We start from the raw sequence: 22,162 nt of genomic DNA, 5'->3' as shown, positions 1-22,162 counted from the left end.
TTGTATATTTTTATTGTTAGGGCAAGGTAAATTTCTTTTGTTAAATGCTCAGTGACTTGTGAGTGCCTCATCTTGTCCCAACACTGAACCAGAACTAAGAGGGTGCTGGTGTTAGAGCCCTTCCTACAACAGAAAAATGTATGCATCAAAGATCAGAATTAAATACCATCCATATTGTTGACTAGTCAGATTGATTTTTTACTACTCCATGAATCTGATTTTAGAGAAGTAGCAAATAAATGTTTAGTCACTTTGAAGGGAAGGGTAATAGCTCATTTTGGGGCAAAAATAAACCATCATAGCCATGTAACTAATGTTAACCACCATTTTTATGGCATGCTATACACAAAGGACAAAAGAGCCTTTCCAGTTTAAATACTTAAGAAAGAAAGGAATACATAAACCCTTTGAGTAGAATATGGATTCTGTTAAAGGGAAGGAGAAGGCCCTGTGAAATATATTGAATACTTTTATTTATTAATCAAACACTGCCAAACAAAGAATTTTCAACATGCCAAGAAGGGCAAAGTGAAAATTACAATACCTCTCCTAATGAAAACAAAGATCAAGCTTAGTATAAAAAGCATAACAGTAAATGCCAGATTTTGCATTTTTAGCTCTGTACTATCGTTTAGCATTCACATAGTACCTTTATATTTTCAAAATAGTTTAAAACATTTATTAGTCCTCACAACACCCCTGTGAGGTAGGCAAATTTATCTTTTATAGCTGGAGAAATTGAGGCAGAGGTTAAGTAACATGCCCAAGGCCACCAAGGCAGTAAGTGAAGTTGTATTTAAAATCCAGAAGCTATGGTCCTCATCCCACTAATGTATTTCCTCAAAGGAAGTTACACAAAGGACCAAATATGAGGTCTTAGCCCACAACAACTATGACAATGATAACAACAAACAACAACAAAGGAATAGCTTAAATGCTATCAAGATATTTAAGAAAGTTAGAAAACATTTAACTAGAAACAATAGTTAGGCAACAGAACACATAGAAATAGATTGTGGAATCACCAGCACTGGAGATATTTGAGACTGAGATTAGGCATTCATCAGGAATGGTTTAAGAAAATGTAAACAAACCTGCTACAATGCAGGGAAAGTAAACTAGCCAACTCATTAGAGGTTTTTTCCTAACCCCAAATGACTATACTTTCAAAGGAAAGAATGTTTAGAAAAAGTGAGAAAATCAAACTGAACTCAATGTAACTTCAAGCCAGTAAACATACTAATGGTCATTCACATTATAAAGGTCAAAATCAATTTTAATTTGTGACAACAAATGTGGTTTCTATATACTTATTTTTAATCAAAATCTACCAAATATTTTCTTATCAAATCAAACAAGTTGGGGAATTCAAGCACCAAGCAGTCAGAGAGCATAAACCACATAAACTAGCTTGATAACTAAACTAGGCTCTGTAATTCCCAATGTCAACTTTGTGCTTCCATATTTTGTAAGCAGATATCTAAATTCGTTTATCTAAATTCTATCTTTGAATGTGTTGAGAGAGCAGAGGTGTACCTTATTTATTTATTTTTTGCAGAGGGACTGGTGTGCTTGGTTCAATATATACTTTTAAAAAACTGAACCTGCATTGTAAAGCCTAACAAACGAGTAGGTTTACTAGAGCAACTGCAAATTTTAGTGATACAATGACTGCGTAGTTTAAAAATATCACTGTTATCACTGTTTATTTTACAATAAGAATTAGTCTACAAGTTAAGGCAGACATACTAATGCATTTGCTTTTCTTCAAAAATCATAGTGAGATTACATAACATGTTTTAAAACTTCTAAGAAACATTCATTAACTAAAAATAAGCCAAATCAAAATGATTTGCAAGTATATTTGAATAAACAATGCTTTTATAGTAAAGTAACAGTACTCAAAAATAGCCAATGGAAATACATATCCCATTTGAGCAAACGATAACTTGAAAAACAAGATTGGCAGCTACATGTAAGTATATTTATAACATGAACGTAATTATATTGTTTACTTTCACAAGAAAACAACTTTTGGTTTCTGAACAAGAAAAGTGTACAATGATTAAATAAATGTACATGTGAATATATGTATTTCTGAGCAGAGTTGCATTATATACTCAGGAATCATTTGAGAGTAGTATTAATCCATTATTTAAAATCAGAAGATTATGTGCATTTTGTCAGAGGATTTTTTTCCTCCAATGTCCTGTAAATGCTTGGAGGCCATCATCATCAACAATAACAACAACAATAACAACAACACAATAAAAAGGCAGCCCTTGTTAACAGGAACATGGAGTGTAATTTATGTATCACCATTTAGCACTGCCAGACAGCTTTGCAGCAGCTGTAAATTACCCTAGAAAATAAAGACAAAAAAGTTAATGAATTCACAAACTTTATTTGAAAAATACAACTAAATACTATAAAAACCCTAGAAACTAGGTAACATTAAATCTTAAAAATATTTAACCCATAGAAAATTGTTAAATAAAATGGCAATTTAATTAACTTTGAATTACATATTAAATTCAACAAATTTAATTAAATTCAAAGAACCATTAAATCGTATAAGAACTAGTGGTGACAAGTAACCACCTCTTTATGTTTTTTGTTTTTTTTGCTTTTTTTGCAGGGCAATGGGGGTTAAGTGACTTGCCCAGGGTCACACAGCTAGTGTCAAGTGTCTGAGGCTGGATTTGAACTCAGGTACTCCTGAATCCAGGGCCAGTGCTCTATTCACCGCGCCACCTAGCTGCCCCTAAACAGTAGTTTTACAGCTAAGGAAATAGGTAGAGAGGTCAAGTGACTTGCCCACCCAAGATATGATTCAAAATTAGGTCTTCTGACCCACAAGTACCACTATATTACTGTACGCCAGTTGGATAAGCAGAGGGACAAAGAATCAATTTCTGAATTTTCTCAAGGAATTGAGTACCCTAGTATACCCCTTGGGTGCACAGTAGGGTCTTTTTCATATTCGAGGATTTCAACATACATGGCAGTTACTCAACAAGCACCATTTGACAGACAGGGACTGGAGATATAAAGAAAAGCAAAAGAGAGTAAAAAAGCTCATAATCAAATTGGGGAAGACAACACATGAAAAGAAGATTAAAGGTAGGGTTGAAAGCTCCAAGGAACGATGAAGATCAGAGAAGTGCAGATAGGTGGGAAATTATATGGTTGCCCATCTTTGTGGCTTCCTTTAAAAAAAAAAAAGAGGATCTGGGAAGAGCTCTCTACTATCAATACTGCACCCTTTCCAATAAGAGAGAAGGAAGGAACACAGGAATAAGGGGTACTGAGGAGGTGTGAATTTCAGGATTGATGAAATTCTGCAGTATAATGAGATTCTGTTAAGTAGAGAGGAGAGCAGCCAAGTAGGAAATGAAGACATGTTGATGTTCCTTCAAACACCCTAGTCTCACAATTCCTCAACATCCTAGTTTCCCCAGTTCTTTAGCTGTTTTCATTTTTTCCCCATATTTTAAAAGATTTCATTATTTTTTTTAACATTTAAAAAATATTGAGTTTCAAATTCTCTCTTTCCATTTAGCCCCTCCTCCACCCACTGAGAAGGCAACAGTAAATCAATTTTACAGGCAAAGTCATGCAAAACATTTCCATATGTTCATAAGTTCTCTCTTGAAGTGGATAGCATTTTTCATGAGTCCTTTGGAATTGTCTTCATTGTATTGACCAGAGTAGTGAAGTCTTTCATAGTTGATCATCCTTGCAGTCACTTATGTACAATGATCTCATTCTGCTCACTTCACGAATGCATGGGTTCATATAAAGCTTCCTATAAACCATCCCCCTTACTTTCTTTTTTTCTTTTCTTTGTGGGGCAATGAAGATTAAGTGACTTACCCAGGGTCACACAGCTAGTGTCAAGTGTCTGAGGCTGGATTTGAACTCAGGTCCTCCTGAATCCAGGGCCGGTGCTTTATCCACTATGCCCCTTAGATGCCCCCACCCCATGTTTCTTAAACCACAATAGTACTCCATCACAATCATATACAACTTACTCAGTCATTCCCCAACTAATGAAAATCCCCATGATTTCCAATTCTTTGTCACCACAAAGAGCTGTTCCTATCCTTTGATCATTTATATAAACTGGGGAATGGCTTTTACTTTTTATAAATTTGATTCAGTTCTCTCTCTCTCTCTCTCTCTTTATATATATATGAGAAATGATGTCTATCAGAGAAACCTGCTGTAAAAAATTGTGGTATTATTTCATTGGCACCTTTTAGCAAAATAGTTTCTGTTTATCTTTTAGAAAGTCTATTTTTGCTCTTGCTTAGTTTGAGATCATGATTGCTACCCCTGCTTTTTTTTTTTTTTTGAAACTTCAGCTGAAGCATTCTGCTCTAGCCTTTTATTTAACTGTGCTTGTGTCATTTTCAACTGTTTCTCTTGTTAACATACTATTGGATTCTGGTTTATAATCCATTCTTCTGTCATCATCCATTTTATGAATTTATCCCATTCAAAGTTATGATTAACTCTGTATTTCTCTTCATCCCATTTTCTTTTGTCAGTCTCTCTCTCTTTAGCCTGAAATCTCTTTTAAATCTTTTGTTTCTGACCACTGCCTCCCTTAACATGCCCTCCTTTTTTATACCACTCCCAACCCCTGGCCCTTTTATTTCCTTCCCTTTCTACTTCCCTGTTGGCTAAGAGATTTCTATATGGAACTAGAGTGTGAATGTGTGTGTATTCTTCACTCTGAACAAATTCAGGTAAGAGGTTCGAGCACTGCCCACCAACCCACCACATTTCCCCCTTCATTAAAAAAGCTCCTCTTTGCATATCTCTTTTGTGAGATAATCCGCTCCCCCCATTCTTCCTCTTTCTCCCAGTGCATCCCTCCACTTTTTCTGGAGATCATCCCAACATAATTTACTCATACTTGTACCCTCTGTATACTTAAGACTCCTAATTGCTCTCATAATGATAAAGTGTTTCGGAGTTACATGTATCATTTTCCCACATAGGAATGTAAACAGTTTAACCGTGAATCCTTTATGATTTTTCTTTCATGTTTACCTTTTTATGTTTCTCTTTGGTCTTATGTTTGAATGCCAGATTTTCTAATCAGCTCTGGTCTTTTCAGCAGGAATGCTTGAAAGTCCTCTATTTCATTAAATATCCTTCTCCCCTCCTCCCCCCACAAAGGATTATACTCAGTTTTACTGGGGAAGTTAATCTTCATTGTAATCCTAGGTCCTCTGTCTTCTAAAATATTGTAGGGATTGTACTTGAAGAAAGTGGAAGGTGCTAAATCTTGTGTGATCTGGGCCACGGCTCCATCGTACTTTAATATTCCAGAGAGTTTTCATTTTGGGATCTCTTCCAAGAGGGGAAGGAGATTCTTTCCATTTCTATTTTACCCTCTGGTTCTGGAATATCAGGGCAATTTTCTTTAATGATTTCTTAAAATATGATGTGCAGCCTCTTTTTTTGATCATGGCTATCAGTCCAGTAATTCTTAAATTTTCTCTCCCTGATCTATTTTCCAGGTCAATTGTTTTCTCATAAGATATTTCACATTTTTCTTTTTTTCCCCCCGTTCTTTTGATTTTATCATTTCTTGTTGTCTCATGGTGTCATTAGTTTTCACTTGCCCAGTTTTTATTTTTAAGGAATTATTCCTCAGAGAACTTTTGTACCTCTTGCTCCATTTGATCAATTCTTTTTAAGGTGCTATTTTCTTCAGTATTTGTATATGTATGCCTCTTTTACTAAGCTAATTCTTTTTATAATTTTCTTGCATCACATAATAATTTCATTCCCAATTTGTCCTTTACCACTCATTTTGCTAACTCTTCCAGGAACTCTTGTTGGGCTTCTGTCCGATTAGCATTTTTCTTTAAGGTTTTGCTTATAGTTGTTTTCACATTGTTGTTTTATTCCGAGTTTGTGTCTTGGTCTTTTCTGCCACAGTAGTTTTTTTTTTCTCAAGTTGTTTTCTTTCCTCCTTTCTTTTCGAATTTTTCTGGCCTTTGAACTTTATGTTGAAGTTGGATTCTATTCATCTGGGGGTGGGCAGGAGGCACTGTCCCAAGCTTTAGACTTTTTTTTCTGCTGCTGTTTTCAGAGGTATTTCTGGGAGTCTGCAAGGTTTTGGTGTTTTCAAGGTGGTATGATCCCAGGGTGAGGTGTGGTCACTTGCTCTGATCTTTATTCAGGGCCACTGCTGCCCTATAGCAACAAGTGTATCTGTTCCTCTTGGCATTGGAACTGACCAGGGCCCCTGCTTATTTGTGATCATCCACAAGTGATCCTCTTCACTCTGAAACTGCAACACAGAACTGTGTATGGGCAACAGAATTGCCAAACAGCTACCAGTCCTGTGCCTTGTGTCACATCAGAGTCCCCTGTAATCTTTCTGACCACTTGACCAATCCCCTTACTGTCTATAGACTGAGCTCCCAAAGCTGCTGCTATTGTAGCAGCCTCCAAGACCCACTGCTGATGCTGCTGAGTATACTTCATGCTGGATTTACCCTGGTGTCACAGACCTCTCTTGCTTACCTCCTAAGCTATCACTGGCCTGGAAAAATGTCTTACCTTGACTTTATTTTGGCTTTGCTACTCCAGAGTTCTATTAGAAGCATTATTTTAAAGTTGTCTGGAGGGAAATCTTTGGAGAATTCAGCTGGGTAGCAACCCTCTACTCTTTTGTTCTTAATAGCAACTTTTTTTTTTGTTGTTAATAGCAACTCTGGCTTAGTACTACTATTTTCTGCCTTCACTCCTACTCCACTACTGCTACTGAATGGAGAGGGAGAAAAACCATAAAACCAAGTCAACATGGTTCACTAGAAATTTATCTAAACTGTGCCCTTTCTATAGCAAAACAGTCCTTTTAATCCTTCCTAACTGATTTTCTATGCTACTGCTTACTGCAGCTCTTCTCAAGTTTGTCATTTCCTTCCCCTCCTTTCTCAGTTGAGGACTTTACCATTTGAGAAAATTGATACTATATGCCTGGAGATCTATCTTCTCATTCTCTATCTCAAAACCCTTTGAAATCAGCCCTCACACTCTTATCCTTTATTCCAGTTTCTGATGAAGTGGTGACCCTTCTCCCCACAAAATACACATGCCCTTGATACCATCTTATCCCTGTCTTCTCTAGCAGATTCCCTCTCTAATTCTTGATCTTTATTTCCTTCCCTACTGCTTATAAATTAGCTCAAGTCTATCCAACTTAAAAATTCCCCTCAAGCTGTAATTTCTCTACCTTCTTCCCAACCATTTACCTAGGAAAAGCTATCTCCATTTGTCACTTTCACTTTTTCCTTTGTCACTCTTCAATCTTCCACTATGTAGCTTTTGACCTCACTATTCAGATGATATTAATGTCTCTAAAGTTATTAATGATCTTTTAATTGTGAAACCTGAGGGACTTTTCTCAGTTCTCATTCAAATTTTTGGCCTTTCAGCCACATTGACAGCCTTTTCTGGGCATTCTCTCCTTTTTGGGTTTTTGCAACACTCCTTGTATCTTTCTGACCACTCCTCAGTCTCTTTTGCTAGTTCACCATCCAAATTATATTCCCTAAATATAAGTGTGCCTGAAAGCTGTCTTTTCCCCTCTTTTATACTTACTTTTGTTCAGTTGTTTCAGTAGCGTCTGATTCTTTGTTCTTTCTTTTGGGGTTTTCTTGGCAAAGATAATGAAATGGTTTGCTATTTCCTTCTCTAGTTTGAGGCAAATGGGTTTAAGTGAATTGCCCAGGGTCACTTGTCTGAGACCAGATTTGAATTCAGGAAGATGAGCCTTCCTGACTCCAGGCCTAGAACTCTATCCATACCCAAACAAATACAACATGAATATTGGTGATTTGTTATGAATCTTATCGGAGGAAGAGTACATGACAGGAAACTAGAAACAAGTTAATATTAACCACAATTAATTACCAATCCCAAATGCTGACAGGAAGAAGAAAATAATGGGGAAAAAACCCAGTACAAAATATTACGTGCAGGAAAACAAAAAGCTAAAATTAGAATCATCAATGTCAATTGACTTAACTTCTCCATAAAGGAAAGGAAAAAACCCATACATTTGCTATATTAAATATTTGAAAATACAGACATATAAAATGAAAACGATGAGCTAGAACAGAATTTAATATGCTTCAGGCCAATTCAAAAAAGCAAGAGTTGCAATCACAATTTTAGATAAAACAATAAAAACTCATGAAGAGATAAAACCAGGAAACTATGCTTAAAGTAACTATAAATGGAGTGTCTCTCTCTCTCTCTCTCTCTCTCTCTCTCTCTCTCTCTCTCTCACACACACACACACACCCCTTGACAATACTCTAACGTCTAAGTTTTTAATAGGAAAATATAAATTACAAAGAATACAATAAAACAATAATTATTAGACTTTAATGTTCCTCTTTTAGAGCTCAATGAATTTAAGAGAAAGATAAAAAGGAAAACACTAAAAATTGCATTTGAGAGATATAGATATTTTAAATGAAAATATTAAATATACTTAGTTCTAATTATTGTAAGGCACCTTTTAAAAATCAGTCATGTGACAGAAAAGAAATAAAAAGATAAAGTACTGATGTTGTTGAAGAATTAGAGACAAAAACATCATGTAAAAATTATTAGAATGAATAAAAAAAGATAATTTATGAAACAATGAGATCTTTGCTTTTGTTTTTGTTTTGGAGGGCAATGAGGGTTAAATGACTTGCCCAGGATCATCTAGCTAGTAAGTGTCAAGTGTCTGAGGCTAGATTTGAACTCAGGTACTCCTGAATACAGGGCTGGTGCTTTATCCACTGCGCAACCTAGCTGCCCTTCAATGATGAAGTCTTTAAAAGCTATGAAATTTGAAAGGAAATACTTAAAAAAAATAGGAATAAATCAATTAACCAACAAGTATTTACTATTGTGCACTTATTACTCTGTGCCAGGGAGTCATACGGTATGGATATAATACTAATAGATTTCAAAATATAAAGGAATTATCACCAAAATATTTGGTACTTATTAACAATTAATCAACAAATATTTATAAAGCATCTCTTATGAGAAAAGTAGGTCAGTGACAGAGACTAGATAAGCAACACCTAGCAGAATCAAACATGTTATGTGTGTATGGGTAGGGGTGGGGTAGAGACTAACCTCCTTTTCTGACAATAGCTGTTAGAAAAATGGAAAGCAGTTTGATAGGAATTAGGTTTAGACCAGGATTAATAGCAGTAACCTTTAAATGAAGATGAACAAAAGGTAAGAGGTTAAATCATTAAAATGTAAAAAGTTATACTATTAAGAGAAAAACCAGAAGCTAATGGAAGATAGTACACTTTTCATAATTGTTTCTGGGGACCAGTAAATGTGGGGGGAAAGGGGAAGAAATACTTAACCAAAGGAGAGAGAGGTGATAACAAAAGATAAAATAGACAATTACAATCATATAAAATTAAATGGAGTTTTTTATGAACAAGATCAATGTAATTAGAATGATAAGCTATTAGAATGAAAAAAAATGATCACTTATAAACTAGCATAAAAGTTTTCTAAGGTTAACAGGAAATTAGCATAATAGATAAGGAGTAAAGTTATTTCCCAATAGATAAGTGGTCAAAGAATATGTAAAGTTTTCAAAAGAAAAAAATGTGAATTACCAACAAAACAACTCAAGGTTCAGCAAATTGGCAAAAATGACAAAAGGTGGGCAATGTTGAAGGTGCTGCAGGAGAGAGTTTGTTGTTTGGAGATGCAAAGTGGTCCAATCATTCTTTTCTTAAAATTTATGATTTTAAACATCCCTTTAAAAAAATTAAATTCCAAATTTTCTTCCTCTCAACTCTCCCAGACACATTGTGAAGAAACATGATATTATACATGTGAAATCATGCAAAACATATTTCCATATTAGCCATGTTGCAAAAAAAAAAATATGTTTCAATTTGCATTCAGACTCCATCAGTTCTTTCAAGGGGAATGGATATTATAAGGTTCCCCCCCTGCCCTGCACTTTATTTTTCTTGCTTTTTTGGGGGAACACTTCTAATATGGAATTTTGCTTCAATCTGCATTCAGTTTTTTCTGTGGAGGTGGATAGCATTTTTTTTTTATCCTAAGTCCTTTGGAATTGTCTTGGATCACTTTATTAATCATAATAGCTAGATTTTCATAGTTGATTATTGTATATTGTAATATTGCTGTTACTGTGTACAATGGTCTCCTGGTTCTGCTTACTTCATTTTGCATCAGTTCATATAAATCTTTTTTTCATTTTATTTGTTTTTATTTATTTAGAATTTTTATTTTCCTAAATTATATGTAAAAACAAATTTTGACATCAATTTTTTAAAACTTTGTGTTCCAAATTCTCTTCCTCCCTTCCTCCCCACCCTCCCAAGAACTCAAGCAATTCAATATAAGTTATACATGAGTAGTCAAGCAAAACATGTTCATATAAATCTTTCCAGGTTTTCTGAAGACATCTCCCTTGTCATTTCTTATACCACAACAGTACTCCATCATAATTATATATCACAACTTGTTTAGCTATTCCCCAATTGATGGACATGCCCTCAATTTCCAATTCTTTGCCACCAGAAAAGAACTGCTATAAATATTTTTGGATTGAGAAAATAAAATATTGGTTTAGCTTTTAATATTTGATTCCATTCTGTAAATGAACCATGTTTCCTTGTTTAAGTTCAGAAGTTCAGCTTCTCTGAACCAAGTTGTCCCATATATCACCTTAATTCAAAGAAATATATTATTTCTACACGCACAATTAAGAGAAATCTGTCATCACCTAACAAACCTTGCAATATGAAAGTTGGGGGTCAAGGAAGTCTATTATCTCTGCATTGCTAGTTGTCCTTCAAGAAAGTCTGGTCTGTTATCACTGTAACATTAACTAGCCTTCCAGGTGGATATTAACAATAGCAACAAGGTAGAGGAAGAAGATGCTGCTAGTCTGGATATTTTATACTTCCATTGAATTCTATTATATGATACTTTAGACTTGCTATCTGTGATGTTCTCTTGTACTTCCCAAAACCATATGAAGAAAACAAAACAAAACAAAAAACTATACGAAGGCCAGTAAGTCCTATCTCATGGTTATTGGCTGGCTGAGGAGCTAAGAGGACAGTTTTATTGGTAGCTTCCAGTCTTATCAATAAATTGAACAAGTCTGAAACTTTGTGCCTCAGTGTACCTTAAGTTCAATCTCAACAGTACCTATAGGTCCTTTTCCTTTGTTCTCTTTGGGATATAGTACTGATATTGATGCAATTTTGTAGCCCTCTGGCCATAGCTTCAACATGCTCTCAAAAATTCTTGGATATACCAACAGTAAATTAGTGTCCCAATTTTCCCACACCCTCTCCAACATTTATCTTTTCCCTTTTTTGTCATATTAACCAATCTGATACTTCAAAGTTGTTTTAATTTGTATTTCCCTAATCAATACTGATTTAGATAATTTTTCATATGAATATAGAAAGCTTTAATGTCTTCTGAAAAGTGCCAATTCATATTCTTTGACCATTTATCATTTGGGGAATGACTTATACGCTTGAAAATTTGACTAATTTCTCTATATAGTTGAGAAATGAGACCTTTACCAAGAGGAACTTAGCTATACCGATTTTGTTTGAGTGAAACCCTTTTAATTTAATGTAGTGAAAATTACCCATTTTACATCCTGTGATCCTCTTTATCTCTTGCTTGGTCATAAATTCTTCCCTTATCAATAGATCTGATGAGTAAAATTTTTCTTGTTTCCCTAATTTGATGATGATACACAACTCTTTTTTGTGTAAATCACGTACCCATTTTGACCTTACCTTGGTATACAGTGTGAGATGTTTGTCTATACCTAGTTCCTAACAAACTACTTTCCAATTTTCCCAGCAGTTTTTGTAAAATGGTGAGTTCTTGTCCCAAAAGCTTGGCTCTTTGCAATTATAGAATACTAGATTACTTTGGTTGCTACTAGATTACTATGGTATACCGTGTACCTACTCTATTCCACTGATCTACCAAACTATTTCTTGGTCAGTACCAGATTGTTGTGATGATTATTTCTTTGTAATATAGTTTGGAATCTGGTACTGCTAGGCCACCTTCCTAAGGATCACATTATTTTCATTAATTCTCTTGATATTCTTTGGCCTTTTGTTCTTCCAGATCAATTGTTAAATATTTTTCTTCAGTCTATAAAATAACTTTTGGTAGACTGATTGGCATGGTATAGAATAAGTAAATTAATTTAGGAAGAATTCTCATTTTTATTATATTAGCTCACCTTACCCATGAGCAATTAATATTTCTGCAATGATTTAGATCTGACTTTGTGTGAAAAGTATTTTATAATTTTGTTTATATAGTTCCTGAGTTTTTCTTGGCCACTGGTATTTTTATATTGTTTGTAGTTATTTTGAATGAAAATTCTCTTTTTCTTCCTGCTGGGTTTAGTTGATAATAAATAGGAATGTTAATGATTTATGCATTATCTCTATATCCTGCAAGTTAGATGAAGTCATTGTTTTAACTAGTTTTTAATTGAGTCTATAGGATCTTCAAAGTATATAATATCATCTGCAGAATAATTTTCTATCCTCATTGCCTATTTTTGTCCTTCAATTTCTTTTTCCAGTCTTATCGCTATAGCTAGCATTTGTAGTACAATACAGAATAGTAGTAATAATGGGCATCCTTGCTCGATCTTACTGTGAAGGCTTTAGATTATTCTCATTACACATAATGCTTGTGATTGTTCTAGATAGATATTATTTATCCTTTTAAGGAAAGCTTCATATATTCCTGTGCTTTCTAGTGCTGTGTTTTGTTTTGTTTTTAAATAGGAACAAGTGTTGTATTTTGTCAAAGGCTTTTTCTGCATCTGCTGAAATAATCTTATGATTTTTGTTGGTTTTGTTATTGACATGGTCAATTATGCTGACAGTTTTCCTAATATTGAACCAGTTTTACATTCCTGATATAAATCCCACCTCGTCATAATGTATGATCTTTGTGATATATTGCTGGAATCTACTTGCTAGCATCTTATTCACAATTAGGGATACTGGTTTTTAGTCTTCCTTTTGTTTTTGCTCTTCCTGGTTAAGGTATCAGAACCATATGTGTGTTATAAAAGGAATTTGGTAGGACTCCACCCATTTTTCTAAATAGCTTGTGTAGTATTGGAATTAATTTTTCCCTAAATGTTTGGTAGAATCCACTTGTTCCTGGGGAACTTTTTTCTTGGGGAGTTCAATGGCTTGTTCAATTTCTTTTTCTGAGGTAGATTTATTTAAAAATATTCTATGTCCTCTTGTGTTAATCTGGACAATTTTTATTTTTAAAAATACTTATCCATTTCACTTAGATTGTCAGATTACTGAGCAAAATTGTTCCTAATAATTGCTTTAATTTCATTTTCATTGGTGAAGAATTCAACCTTTTCATTTTGCTAGTGGCAATGTTGTTTTTTAAAAAATCAAATTAACCAATGATTTATTTATTTCATTATTGTTGGTCTTTTTTAATACAACCAGCTGCTGGTTCAATGATTTTCTTACTTTCAATTTTATTAATCTTTGATTTTCTGGATTTCCAATTTGGTGCTTAATGCTCCAACCATTCTTGAAAAAAAATTCAAATTATATAAGAAAAGCCCTCTTTTTGTTAGTCACCCCACTAATGATTCTATAACAAGGGGATAAACAGCAAAAATATAAACCATCTATATGCCAAAATACTTATGACAGTATTTATGGTAGTAGCAAAAGCTTGAAACAAAATGGGAAGCCCATCAATTTGCAGGTGACCTAACAAACTGTCATATGTTGTCGTTCAGCCATTTCAGTCATGTCCCCATTTGAATTTTTTTGGGCAAAGATACTGGAGTGATTTGCCATTTCCTTTTCCAGCTCATTTTACAGATAAGGAAAGTGAGGATTAAGTCACTTGCCCAGGGTTAAGTATCTAAGGCAATATTGAAACTCAGGTCTTCCTGCCTCCAAGCCTGGCACTCTATCCACTGTGCCACCTATGGAATATTATTATTAAACATAAAAAATTCAGAATATCAGGAAAAAATATGAGAAGACTTCATTAGAACTGATAAAGAAGTAAACAGAATAAGAAAAATAATTAACAATTATAATCCAATAATATAAACAAAAATTATCTTTAAAGGAAATCAATCTGATTAATTATAATGGTGATCTAAGTCCAGGAGAACTGATGAATACATTTTCCTTCAACTCAGCAGAGAGATGGGTGATTAAGGATGTGGAATATGATACATCACCATTATTAGATTAGGCACTGTCTACTAGATTTGCTTAAGTGTTTTTCTTTGTTACAAAGAAAGATTCAATAGCATGGTGAAAGGTTCCTTTGGGGAATCTTAAAGGTGAAATTACTATGATGTAGAAAATAAGTTATAAGTACAATTTACAAAAATTATTACATTACATCACGTATTGCAAATTTCATGCTATCTACCACAACATTTTAAGAAATTATAAAGTAAAACTGTCCTGTATCTTAGATCCCAAGGGTAAAATAGAAATGGAAAGAATACAACAATTACCTCCTGAAAGAAATGTCAAAAGCTGCAGGAGATGTGGGAAAATAGGTATACTAATGAACTGTTTGTGTAGTTGTAAACTGGTCCAACTATTCTGGAGAACAATTTGTAACCAACTATACCCAAAGGGCTATAAAACCATGCATACCCTTTGTCCCAGCAATACCAAAGAGATTAAAAGAAAAAGGAGCACTTATATGTGTAAAAAAAATATTTATAGCAACTCTTTTTGTGGTGCAAAGAACTGAAAATTGAAGAGATGCCTATCAGTGGCTAAACAAGTTGGGTTATAAGATTTGAAAGAATACTATTATTATGCTATAAGAAATGATGAGGGGAGTGGTTTCACAAAAACCTGGCAACACCAATATAAACTGTTATAAAATGAAAGGAAGTAGGAGACCATTTTACACAGTAACTGTAACAATGATCAAATGTGAAAGATTTTGCTGTGATTAATACGATGATCAAAGAAAATTATAGACTCTTGATGAAAAATGTCATCCACTTTCAGAGAACTGATGAACTTTAAGTGAAAACTGAAGTATAATTTTCTCACTTTTTTTTGCAACATGGCTAATTATGTTATGCATGTTTTCATATGTAAAACTGATTTCATATTGCTTGACTTCTCAGTGGGTTAAGAGAGGCTAAAGGGAGAGAATTTGGAACTCAAAATTTAAAAAGCAATCAACTCTCAAAATTAATAAATAATAAATTGAGGGAGCAGTAGGGTGTAGGGTGGGAAGAGACAATTCATTGCAGCAGGGATCCTAGCCTCAACTGGTACACAATTTCATCACTGTGTGCTCCCTATATCAATGAAATCTTAACTCTACCCTCTTTCTCTGTCTTTTCCCATAGCTCAGGTGGTATTTACAAACAGCTTAACTGATATTCTTAAAATGTCTTAATACCTTTGCATGTTTTAGTTCCAGTTCTGCCAGTTCCACTAAATTTTTTCTGAATGCAGCAACTCTTCTTGTCTTAAAGTCAATAAGTTCTACAAAAGACAGAAATTAAGATCGAAAATTTAATTGACCTATTTATTTGGAACATTTCTTGTGAACAAAGATTACAAAGAAAGTACCTTGCTTTGCAGATTCTGATATCTTTTCAAATTTCTGACAACATACTTGCTGAGAAGTTTCAGCCTGTAGAACATCTTTATTTTTGGCTCTTGCTTTATCCAGTGCCTTATTAGCATTTTCATAATCCACTAGTGACCGAGATCTTCTGTATAGGAGATCCTATAAAATAGCATGCTCCAAAGTAACATACATTACAAGCTCACAGTTATTATTCTCAATCACTTAATTAAGCAGTTAAAGTGAATTTTAGTTTTCATAAGACTTCAATAATTATTTATCATGTAAATACAAAGAAAGGAACACTTTGTATAGTCAAAGAGTTAGAGTTCTTTCATAAGAAGAGCCTGGGAACAAACATGTATGCGAATATGTATAAATCTTGTGCTATTAATACTAAGATCTGTCATTAAAATCATGAAAAATGGAACATACCTATCTTAATTGTAGAAATATAGATAATTTGAAATATAAATTCCATTATAAAGTAGTAAATTTAATAGTTTGTAAAGCTAAAGTCCCAAGTGAAGATTTTTTTTTTTGGTAAAGATACATGTACTATAAAAGAGAATTGTATCTTTCTTAGTAGTGGACTAGAAGTCTGAAATTATAAGTCTGAATCCTGCCCTTCCCTTGATATCCATGACTTTGGGCAGTCATATAGTAACCCTGAGTCTCAACATTATGCATAAATTGGGAAAAATTGATGTTTGCCACATTTCGCAGACTCTGTGAAAATGAAGTAATAGAAAATACTTTGTTAATTTTAAGATGACACAGATTATACGTGCATTATATTGAGCTTGAAAATATAGCCTCAGTAAATAACACTTCATTTTTCCTTCCAGTTGTTATACCTTCCTTCCCTCTTGTATCTAACATGAAATAAGCATTTTCTTGGAAAGTTTATAGCTTGAGTTTATATAGTGTTTTAAGTTTTTCAAAGTATTTTCCATGTTATTTCATTTGATCCTAATCAAGAATCTCGTGGGGTAGGTGCTACACATGACTTGCCAACATTTTTAGGGTCACATAGCTAGTTAAATGTCTGAGACAGGATTTGGAACCTATGTCTTCTTGAGGTGAGTATTCTATGAATAAGTATACTTGCTTCTCAAAATTACTGAATGAGAATAAATTTTTACTTAGCACAGAGACTTGAATAGAACAGATGCTTAATATCTTAAAAATTAAATTTAGTTATATTTAAATAAAGAAATTCAATATCCTTAAGCTTAAAAATCAGATCCTCTTTGTTTATGAATAAAGGAAATACTTTAAACTAATTTGAAATTACTGTACACACCACAAAATAAACATCTGGGGTGATTTTTTTCCCTACGGTTATTGAAAATTCTTACTAGAAACTTGTTTTGAATGACATTTTTCAGTTATCTCCTATATACTATATTTTCCTATTGCATTTTTCTATATAAGCAGCTTACAAGACATGATTTATTAAAAACTATTATAGAAATTCTTTTTGCAAAATGAAATATTATCAAGCATACATAATCATATGTATACTTATATTTTTGTATACTCTTGTGAAAATTTAGTGTGAAATAAAAAGTATGCATTGGGACTGATTCACCTACTTCATACATTAGATATGTACTGACACTGATTTTTGTAGGCATTGTAAAGCATTCCCACACTAACTTTCATTCTCATTACTAACAGTTTAAATAAATGCCCCGAAGCTAAAAATGCTAGAAAGCTTTTTCAATGACTTTCTTTTCCTTGGAGTTATAGCTAATTGGAAATTTCTTAAAGAGATTTTCAGAGACATTTCTGGTTAACTTAATGGAAATTTATAAATCTCACAGAAACCATTCCTAGCTCCAGTTGCAGAAGTTTTAGAGAGACAGTATATAGGATATGAAGCATACAAATGATGATGTTTATACTTGTTCATATAGCATTTCAAAGAACACTGAACAACAAATTCACCTTAGCAGCTTGAGATTCCCTTAAGTAATATTTTAGAAGGTCAGAAAGTTTGAGGTCCTCATCAGCAGATACTCGTGCTTCTATCTTCTGAAAAGAGTTAAAAGAATTGTTTTGGTAAGCAAATACACACTTTTTAGTTTCTTCTACTTCAGGGGTTCTTAATGTGGGGTCCACAAACTTGTTTTTTAAATACTGTGATATTTCAATAAATTGGTTTTCTTTGTAATCCTATTTATTGTACTTTATAAAGAAGTCCACAGGCTGTACAAGACTGCCAAAGACATGACATAAAAAAGCTCATCAACTCTCACTAAGTTACTGGAAGAAATTTAAATAGTTATAGAAAATACTTAAATTAAAAAAAAATATTTAAAAAAAATACTCCCTTTCCATGACTATTTTTGGTCAGTAAACTAAAATCAGTTAATTTAGGCAGATAACTTGCATAGAATCATATAACCTCAGAGTTAGAAGAGACCTCAGAAGCCATCTATCTAGATAAACCAATACTTAAACATTACTTAACAGTGATACTTTAACCCTTCCCTGAAGATCTCAAGTTAGGAAGAATCCATTATCTTACAAGGAATGCCTGTTTTTCAAAAGCTAAACATTAGTTAAGTTCTACCTTATACTGAATCTAAATTTGTCTCTTTGCCACTTTCATTTACTGCTAGTCCAGCCACCTAGGGCTAAGTGTAACAAATCTACTCCTTCCACAACAGCCCTTCAGGTGCTTGGCAACAACAATGATGTCTGCCTAAGTCTTCTCTTACTTCATGACATAATGTCAGGGCCCTTCACCATTCTGGTTGCCCTCCTTTGGCCATTCTCTAGCTTATTAATATTTGTACTAAAGGTGGTGTAACCAGGGCATTGTAACAGGACTACATCACTTTTCTTGTCCCATATACTATACCTCTCTTAATTCAGTCTCACATAATAAGCTTTTTTGGTTGGTTGTGATAGCACACTACTAAACTTATAGTGCACCAAAACAAAGTCTTTTCCAAACATATTGTTGCTTAGTCACGAATTTTACAACTTATCCTTGTGAAATTTTTTTTTGAATCAGTGTAAAATTTATCCCTATAACATTTCATCTTACATATCTATATACAGTGACTACATTGGTATAATGAATTCCTGGCTAATTCCCTCTACCAATGGAAGTCAGCACTTTCTCTGCAATTTCTGTCTTTATTAGGTTTCTTAGAGCACTGGGACATCACATCATTTGCCCACAGTTACAATGTCAGCACATGTCAGAAACAGATCTTCAAATATAGTTCTTCCTGGCTCTGAGACCAGCTTTACACTGCCTCTCGGATTTGTTTTAGTCTTTTATTTCAGCACATTATATTTGCAATTAACTTTGCAATGATACTAAAAAGAATACTCTGCCTTTTGAGTTCCTGAAGTTTAAAACGTATTATATTTTCAATTTATAGCACAGTGATACCACAAAAATGCATTGACAATAAGTTCCTGAAGTTACAAATAAGATCTTCTATAAGATACCAACTGAAAGTACTATTAGGAGTCTATACATTATATAGAAACAATATATATTTGGTACTGAATACTTGGATAAATTAAAGCACAATGTATAGTATTGTGTGCATACATAAAACGTACATACCCTACATATAAATCATACATGGTAGGTTATTACAAAGCAAAGCTTTGTCACCCATTTAGGAATTGAATAGTTTTATGATGTGAGAAAATACACATTCACAAATTAAAATCATATTTAGTCTAAGTAAAACTGCAAATCTAGTTAATGCATGTAATTCTTGCTATAAACTAACAAGTGATTATTTTACTACAGACATTTACTAAATCATGAACTGACCCACTTAGGCACTTAACAAAAAATAATTTGAGGCAGCTGATATTCAAAATAATGCAATAAGCACAGGAACTCTCCATTTCCTAAAATTTCCAGGTTCTATTCTTTTATTAAAGTTATTTCCTAACATTAAATATTAGGATTTCATTATTAGATTTTGTTTACTTATTGAAACAAAAAATTTATTACATGTTGTTTTTTCAATAAAACCTCAACTAATTTTTGAATGGCTAGGTAATTCAGTTGAAATTAGCAAGAAGTTTGGGTTAGAGAATTTTATTTAATACAAGTATAGCAAACAAACTAATAGTGTTTTATTAGTCCCTGCATTACTTGCTTAATTAGTAATGATTTATAATTAGTGTATTGACTATATCAATTGTTTAGACTAAAATGGTTGAAAAAGGATTATTCTTACAAGTATTTAAAAATCAAAAGTGACCATTTAACATTGATAGGTCTCAGTTTATTTATCTATAAAATAAAGGGATTGACACTTTTGGGTCTTTTTCCCAAAGAGATCATTAAAAAGGGAAAAGGACCCAGATGTACAAAAATATTTATAGCTGCTCTTTTTGTGGTGGCAAAGAATTGGAAATTGAGGGGATGTCCATCAATTGGGGAATGGCTGAATAAGTTGTAGTATATGAATGTAATGGAATTCTAACGATGAGCAGGAGGCGTTCAGAGAAACCTTGTAGGACTTGCATGAACTGCTGATGAGTGAGATGAGCAGAACCAGAACAACATTATACACAGCATCACCAACATTATGTGTTGATCAACTGTGATAGACTAGATTCTTCTCACCAATCCAACGGTACAAGAAAGTTCCAAAGGATTCATGATGGAAAAGGCTCTCCAAATCCAGGGGAAAAATATGGATGCTGATTGGACCATCTATTTCTTTTGTTTTTGGTGCTGTTGTTTTTCTGTTTTGAGGTTTCTCCTTATTGCTCTGGTTCTTCTCTTATAACATGACTAATGCAGAAATATGTTTGATGTTATTGTGTATATATAATCTATATCAGATGGCTTGCTGTCTGGGCGGGGGAGGGAGGGAGAAAAATTTGAAATTGGAAATCTTATATAAACATGTTGAAAACTATCTCTACGTGTAACTGGAAAATAATACTTTTATTAAAAAAAAATAAAGGGGTTGAACTAGATAACTTTTTTGGGGGGGGGGGAAGGCAAGGCAAGGAGGGTTAAGTGACTTGCCCAGGGTCACACAGTTAGTAAATGTCAAGTGTCTGAGGCTGGATTTCAACTCAGGTCCTCCTGAATCCAGGGCCAGTGCTTTATCCGTTGCGCTATCTAGCTGCCCCCTGAACTAGATAACTTCTAAGGTCCTTTTGGGCTTTTAAATTCATAATCCTATGATCCCCTATCATGTTCCTCATTTTAACTGTTTTAGACTGGTTTGTATAATGAAGGAAAGTTATTTTAAGGAAAGATAAACTTCATTTTGTTCTCTTTCCAAATTGCTACAAAATGAAATTAGTTAGACCCTAATGCATATATCTAAAAGTAAAAAGCTCTCTCATATCTAGATAATCATGATCCAGAATTTCTAGTTATCCAAAATTCTCAGAAGTGGAACATGTATGTTATACATATACTTCAAAACATTTTTATAAGACTTCATCTAGAGAACCAGGAAAAACTTTTAAGCTTTTCACAAGATTCACAATTCTTATCTGTTGTGGAGTCCCCTCTCTCAGTTGTATGAAATGTCAGTAACAAAACATTAAGATGGATGAAAGTCTATCATGTTTTGTGTAATGTAAAAAAAAAAATACTGAATTGGTTGAAGAGACTGTGTTTAGCTTGGAAAAGATAAGACTTGAGGGGAAAATGATAGTTTAAGTAGTTGAAGGTAAGTCATAAGGAAGAAGGATTAGGTATATTTTTTGTTTTTCCAAACCAGGATCAATAAATTTAGGATAGAGAACTGAATTTCAGATCGGTATGAAAAATATGACTATCAGCTGTTAAAAATGGAATAGGCTGGGGCAGCTAGGTGGCACAGTGGATAGAGCACCAGCCCTGGAGTCAGGAGTACCTGAGTTCAAATCCAGCCTCAGACACTTAACACTTACTAGCTGTGTGACCCTGGGCAAGTCACTTAACCCCAATTGCCTCACTAAAAAATAAATAAAAAATAAAAATTTAAAAATGGAATAGGCTGTCTTATAAGGTGATGGAATTCCCTTTCTCTGAATATATTAAAGCTGAGACAAATGTCTACCTGTTGACATTTCTACACACTTAATATTTTAAAAGTTAGTGCTTCAAAAAATTGATTTTTACTACTGTCCTACAGAAAATGATTACTCTTCCCATTAGAACATCTTAAAGGTTCAAATCTGATAGGTAAAGTCTAAAATTACTAATTTCTCAAGACTATACCAAATGTTAATGGTATGATTATATGGTTTTTCTTTGCGGGAGAGATCATGATTAATATATCATTGTCATAAAACAAACCTGAACTCTTCCTCTAAGACAATATTTCTTTTTAAAAAAATTTATTTAAAAGACCTCAATTGAAAAGAATTCTTTGTACCTTTTCTAAATTTTAAAACTTCACTGCCAGGAATTTCTTCTTATATGTGCCTTAAAATATTTCTGTTGTCATTTAAACCAACTGTCCTC

At 33.5% G+C, this 22,162-nt stretch overlaps 1 protein-coding gene across 2 annotated transcripts in view; it reads right to left on the bottom strand.

Annotated features, from left to right (window-relative positions):
* Window positions 1–464: 464 nt before the first annotated feature.
* The window catches only part of SNX6 (sorting nexin 6), a 63,449-nt gene continuing 41,751 nt past the window's right edge, over window positions 465–22,162 (bottom strand). For both annotated transcript variants that reach the window (XM_043984716.1, XM_043984717.1), the window contains 4 exons: window positions 17,650–17,736; window positions 15,699–15,858; window positions 15,526–15,611; window positions 465–2,362 (listed from right to left, as the gene is read on the bottom strand). In XM_043984716.1, the coding sequence (XP_043840651.1) occupies window positions 2,309–2,362; window positions 15,526–15,611; window positions 15,699–15,858; window positions 17,650–17,736 (387 nt within the window). In that variant the 3' untranslated portion in view covers window positions 465–2,308. The remainder of the gene's footprint in view (window positions 2,363–15,525; window positions 15,612–15,698; window positions 15,859–17,649; window positions 17,737–22,162) is intronic.

This window comes from Dromiciops gliroides, chromosome 2 (genome assembly GCF_019393635.1).
Source record: "Dromiciops gliroides isolate mDroGli1 chromosome 2, mDroGli1.pri, whole genome shotgun sequence".
Taxonomy (NCBI): Eukaryota; Metazoa; Chordata; class Mammalia; order Microbiotheria; family Microbiotheriidae; genus Dromiciops; species Dromiciops gliroides.
The sequence above is the reverse complement of the archived record's forward strand: the minus strand, read 5'-3'. Positions and strand labels throughout refer to the sequence as shown.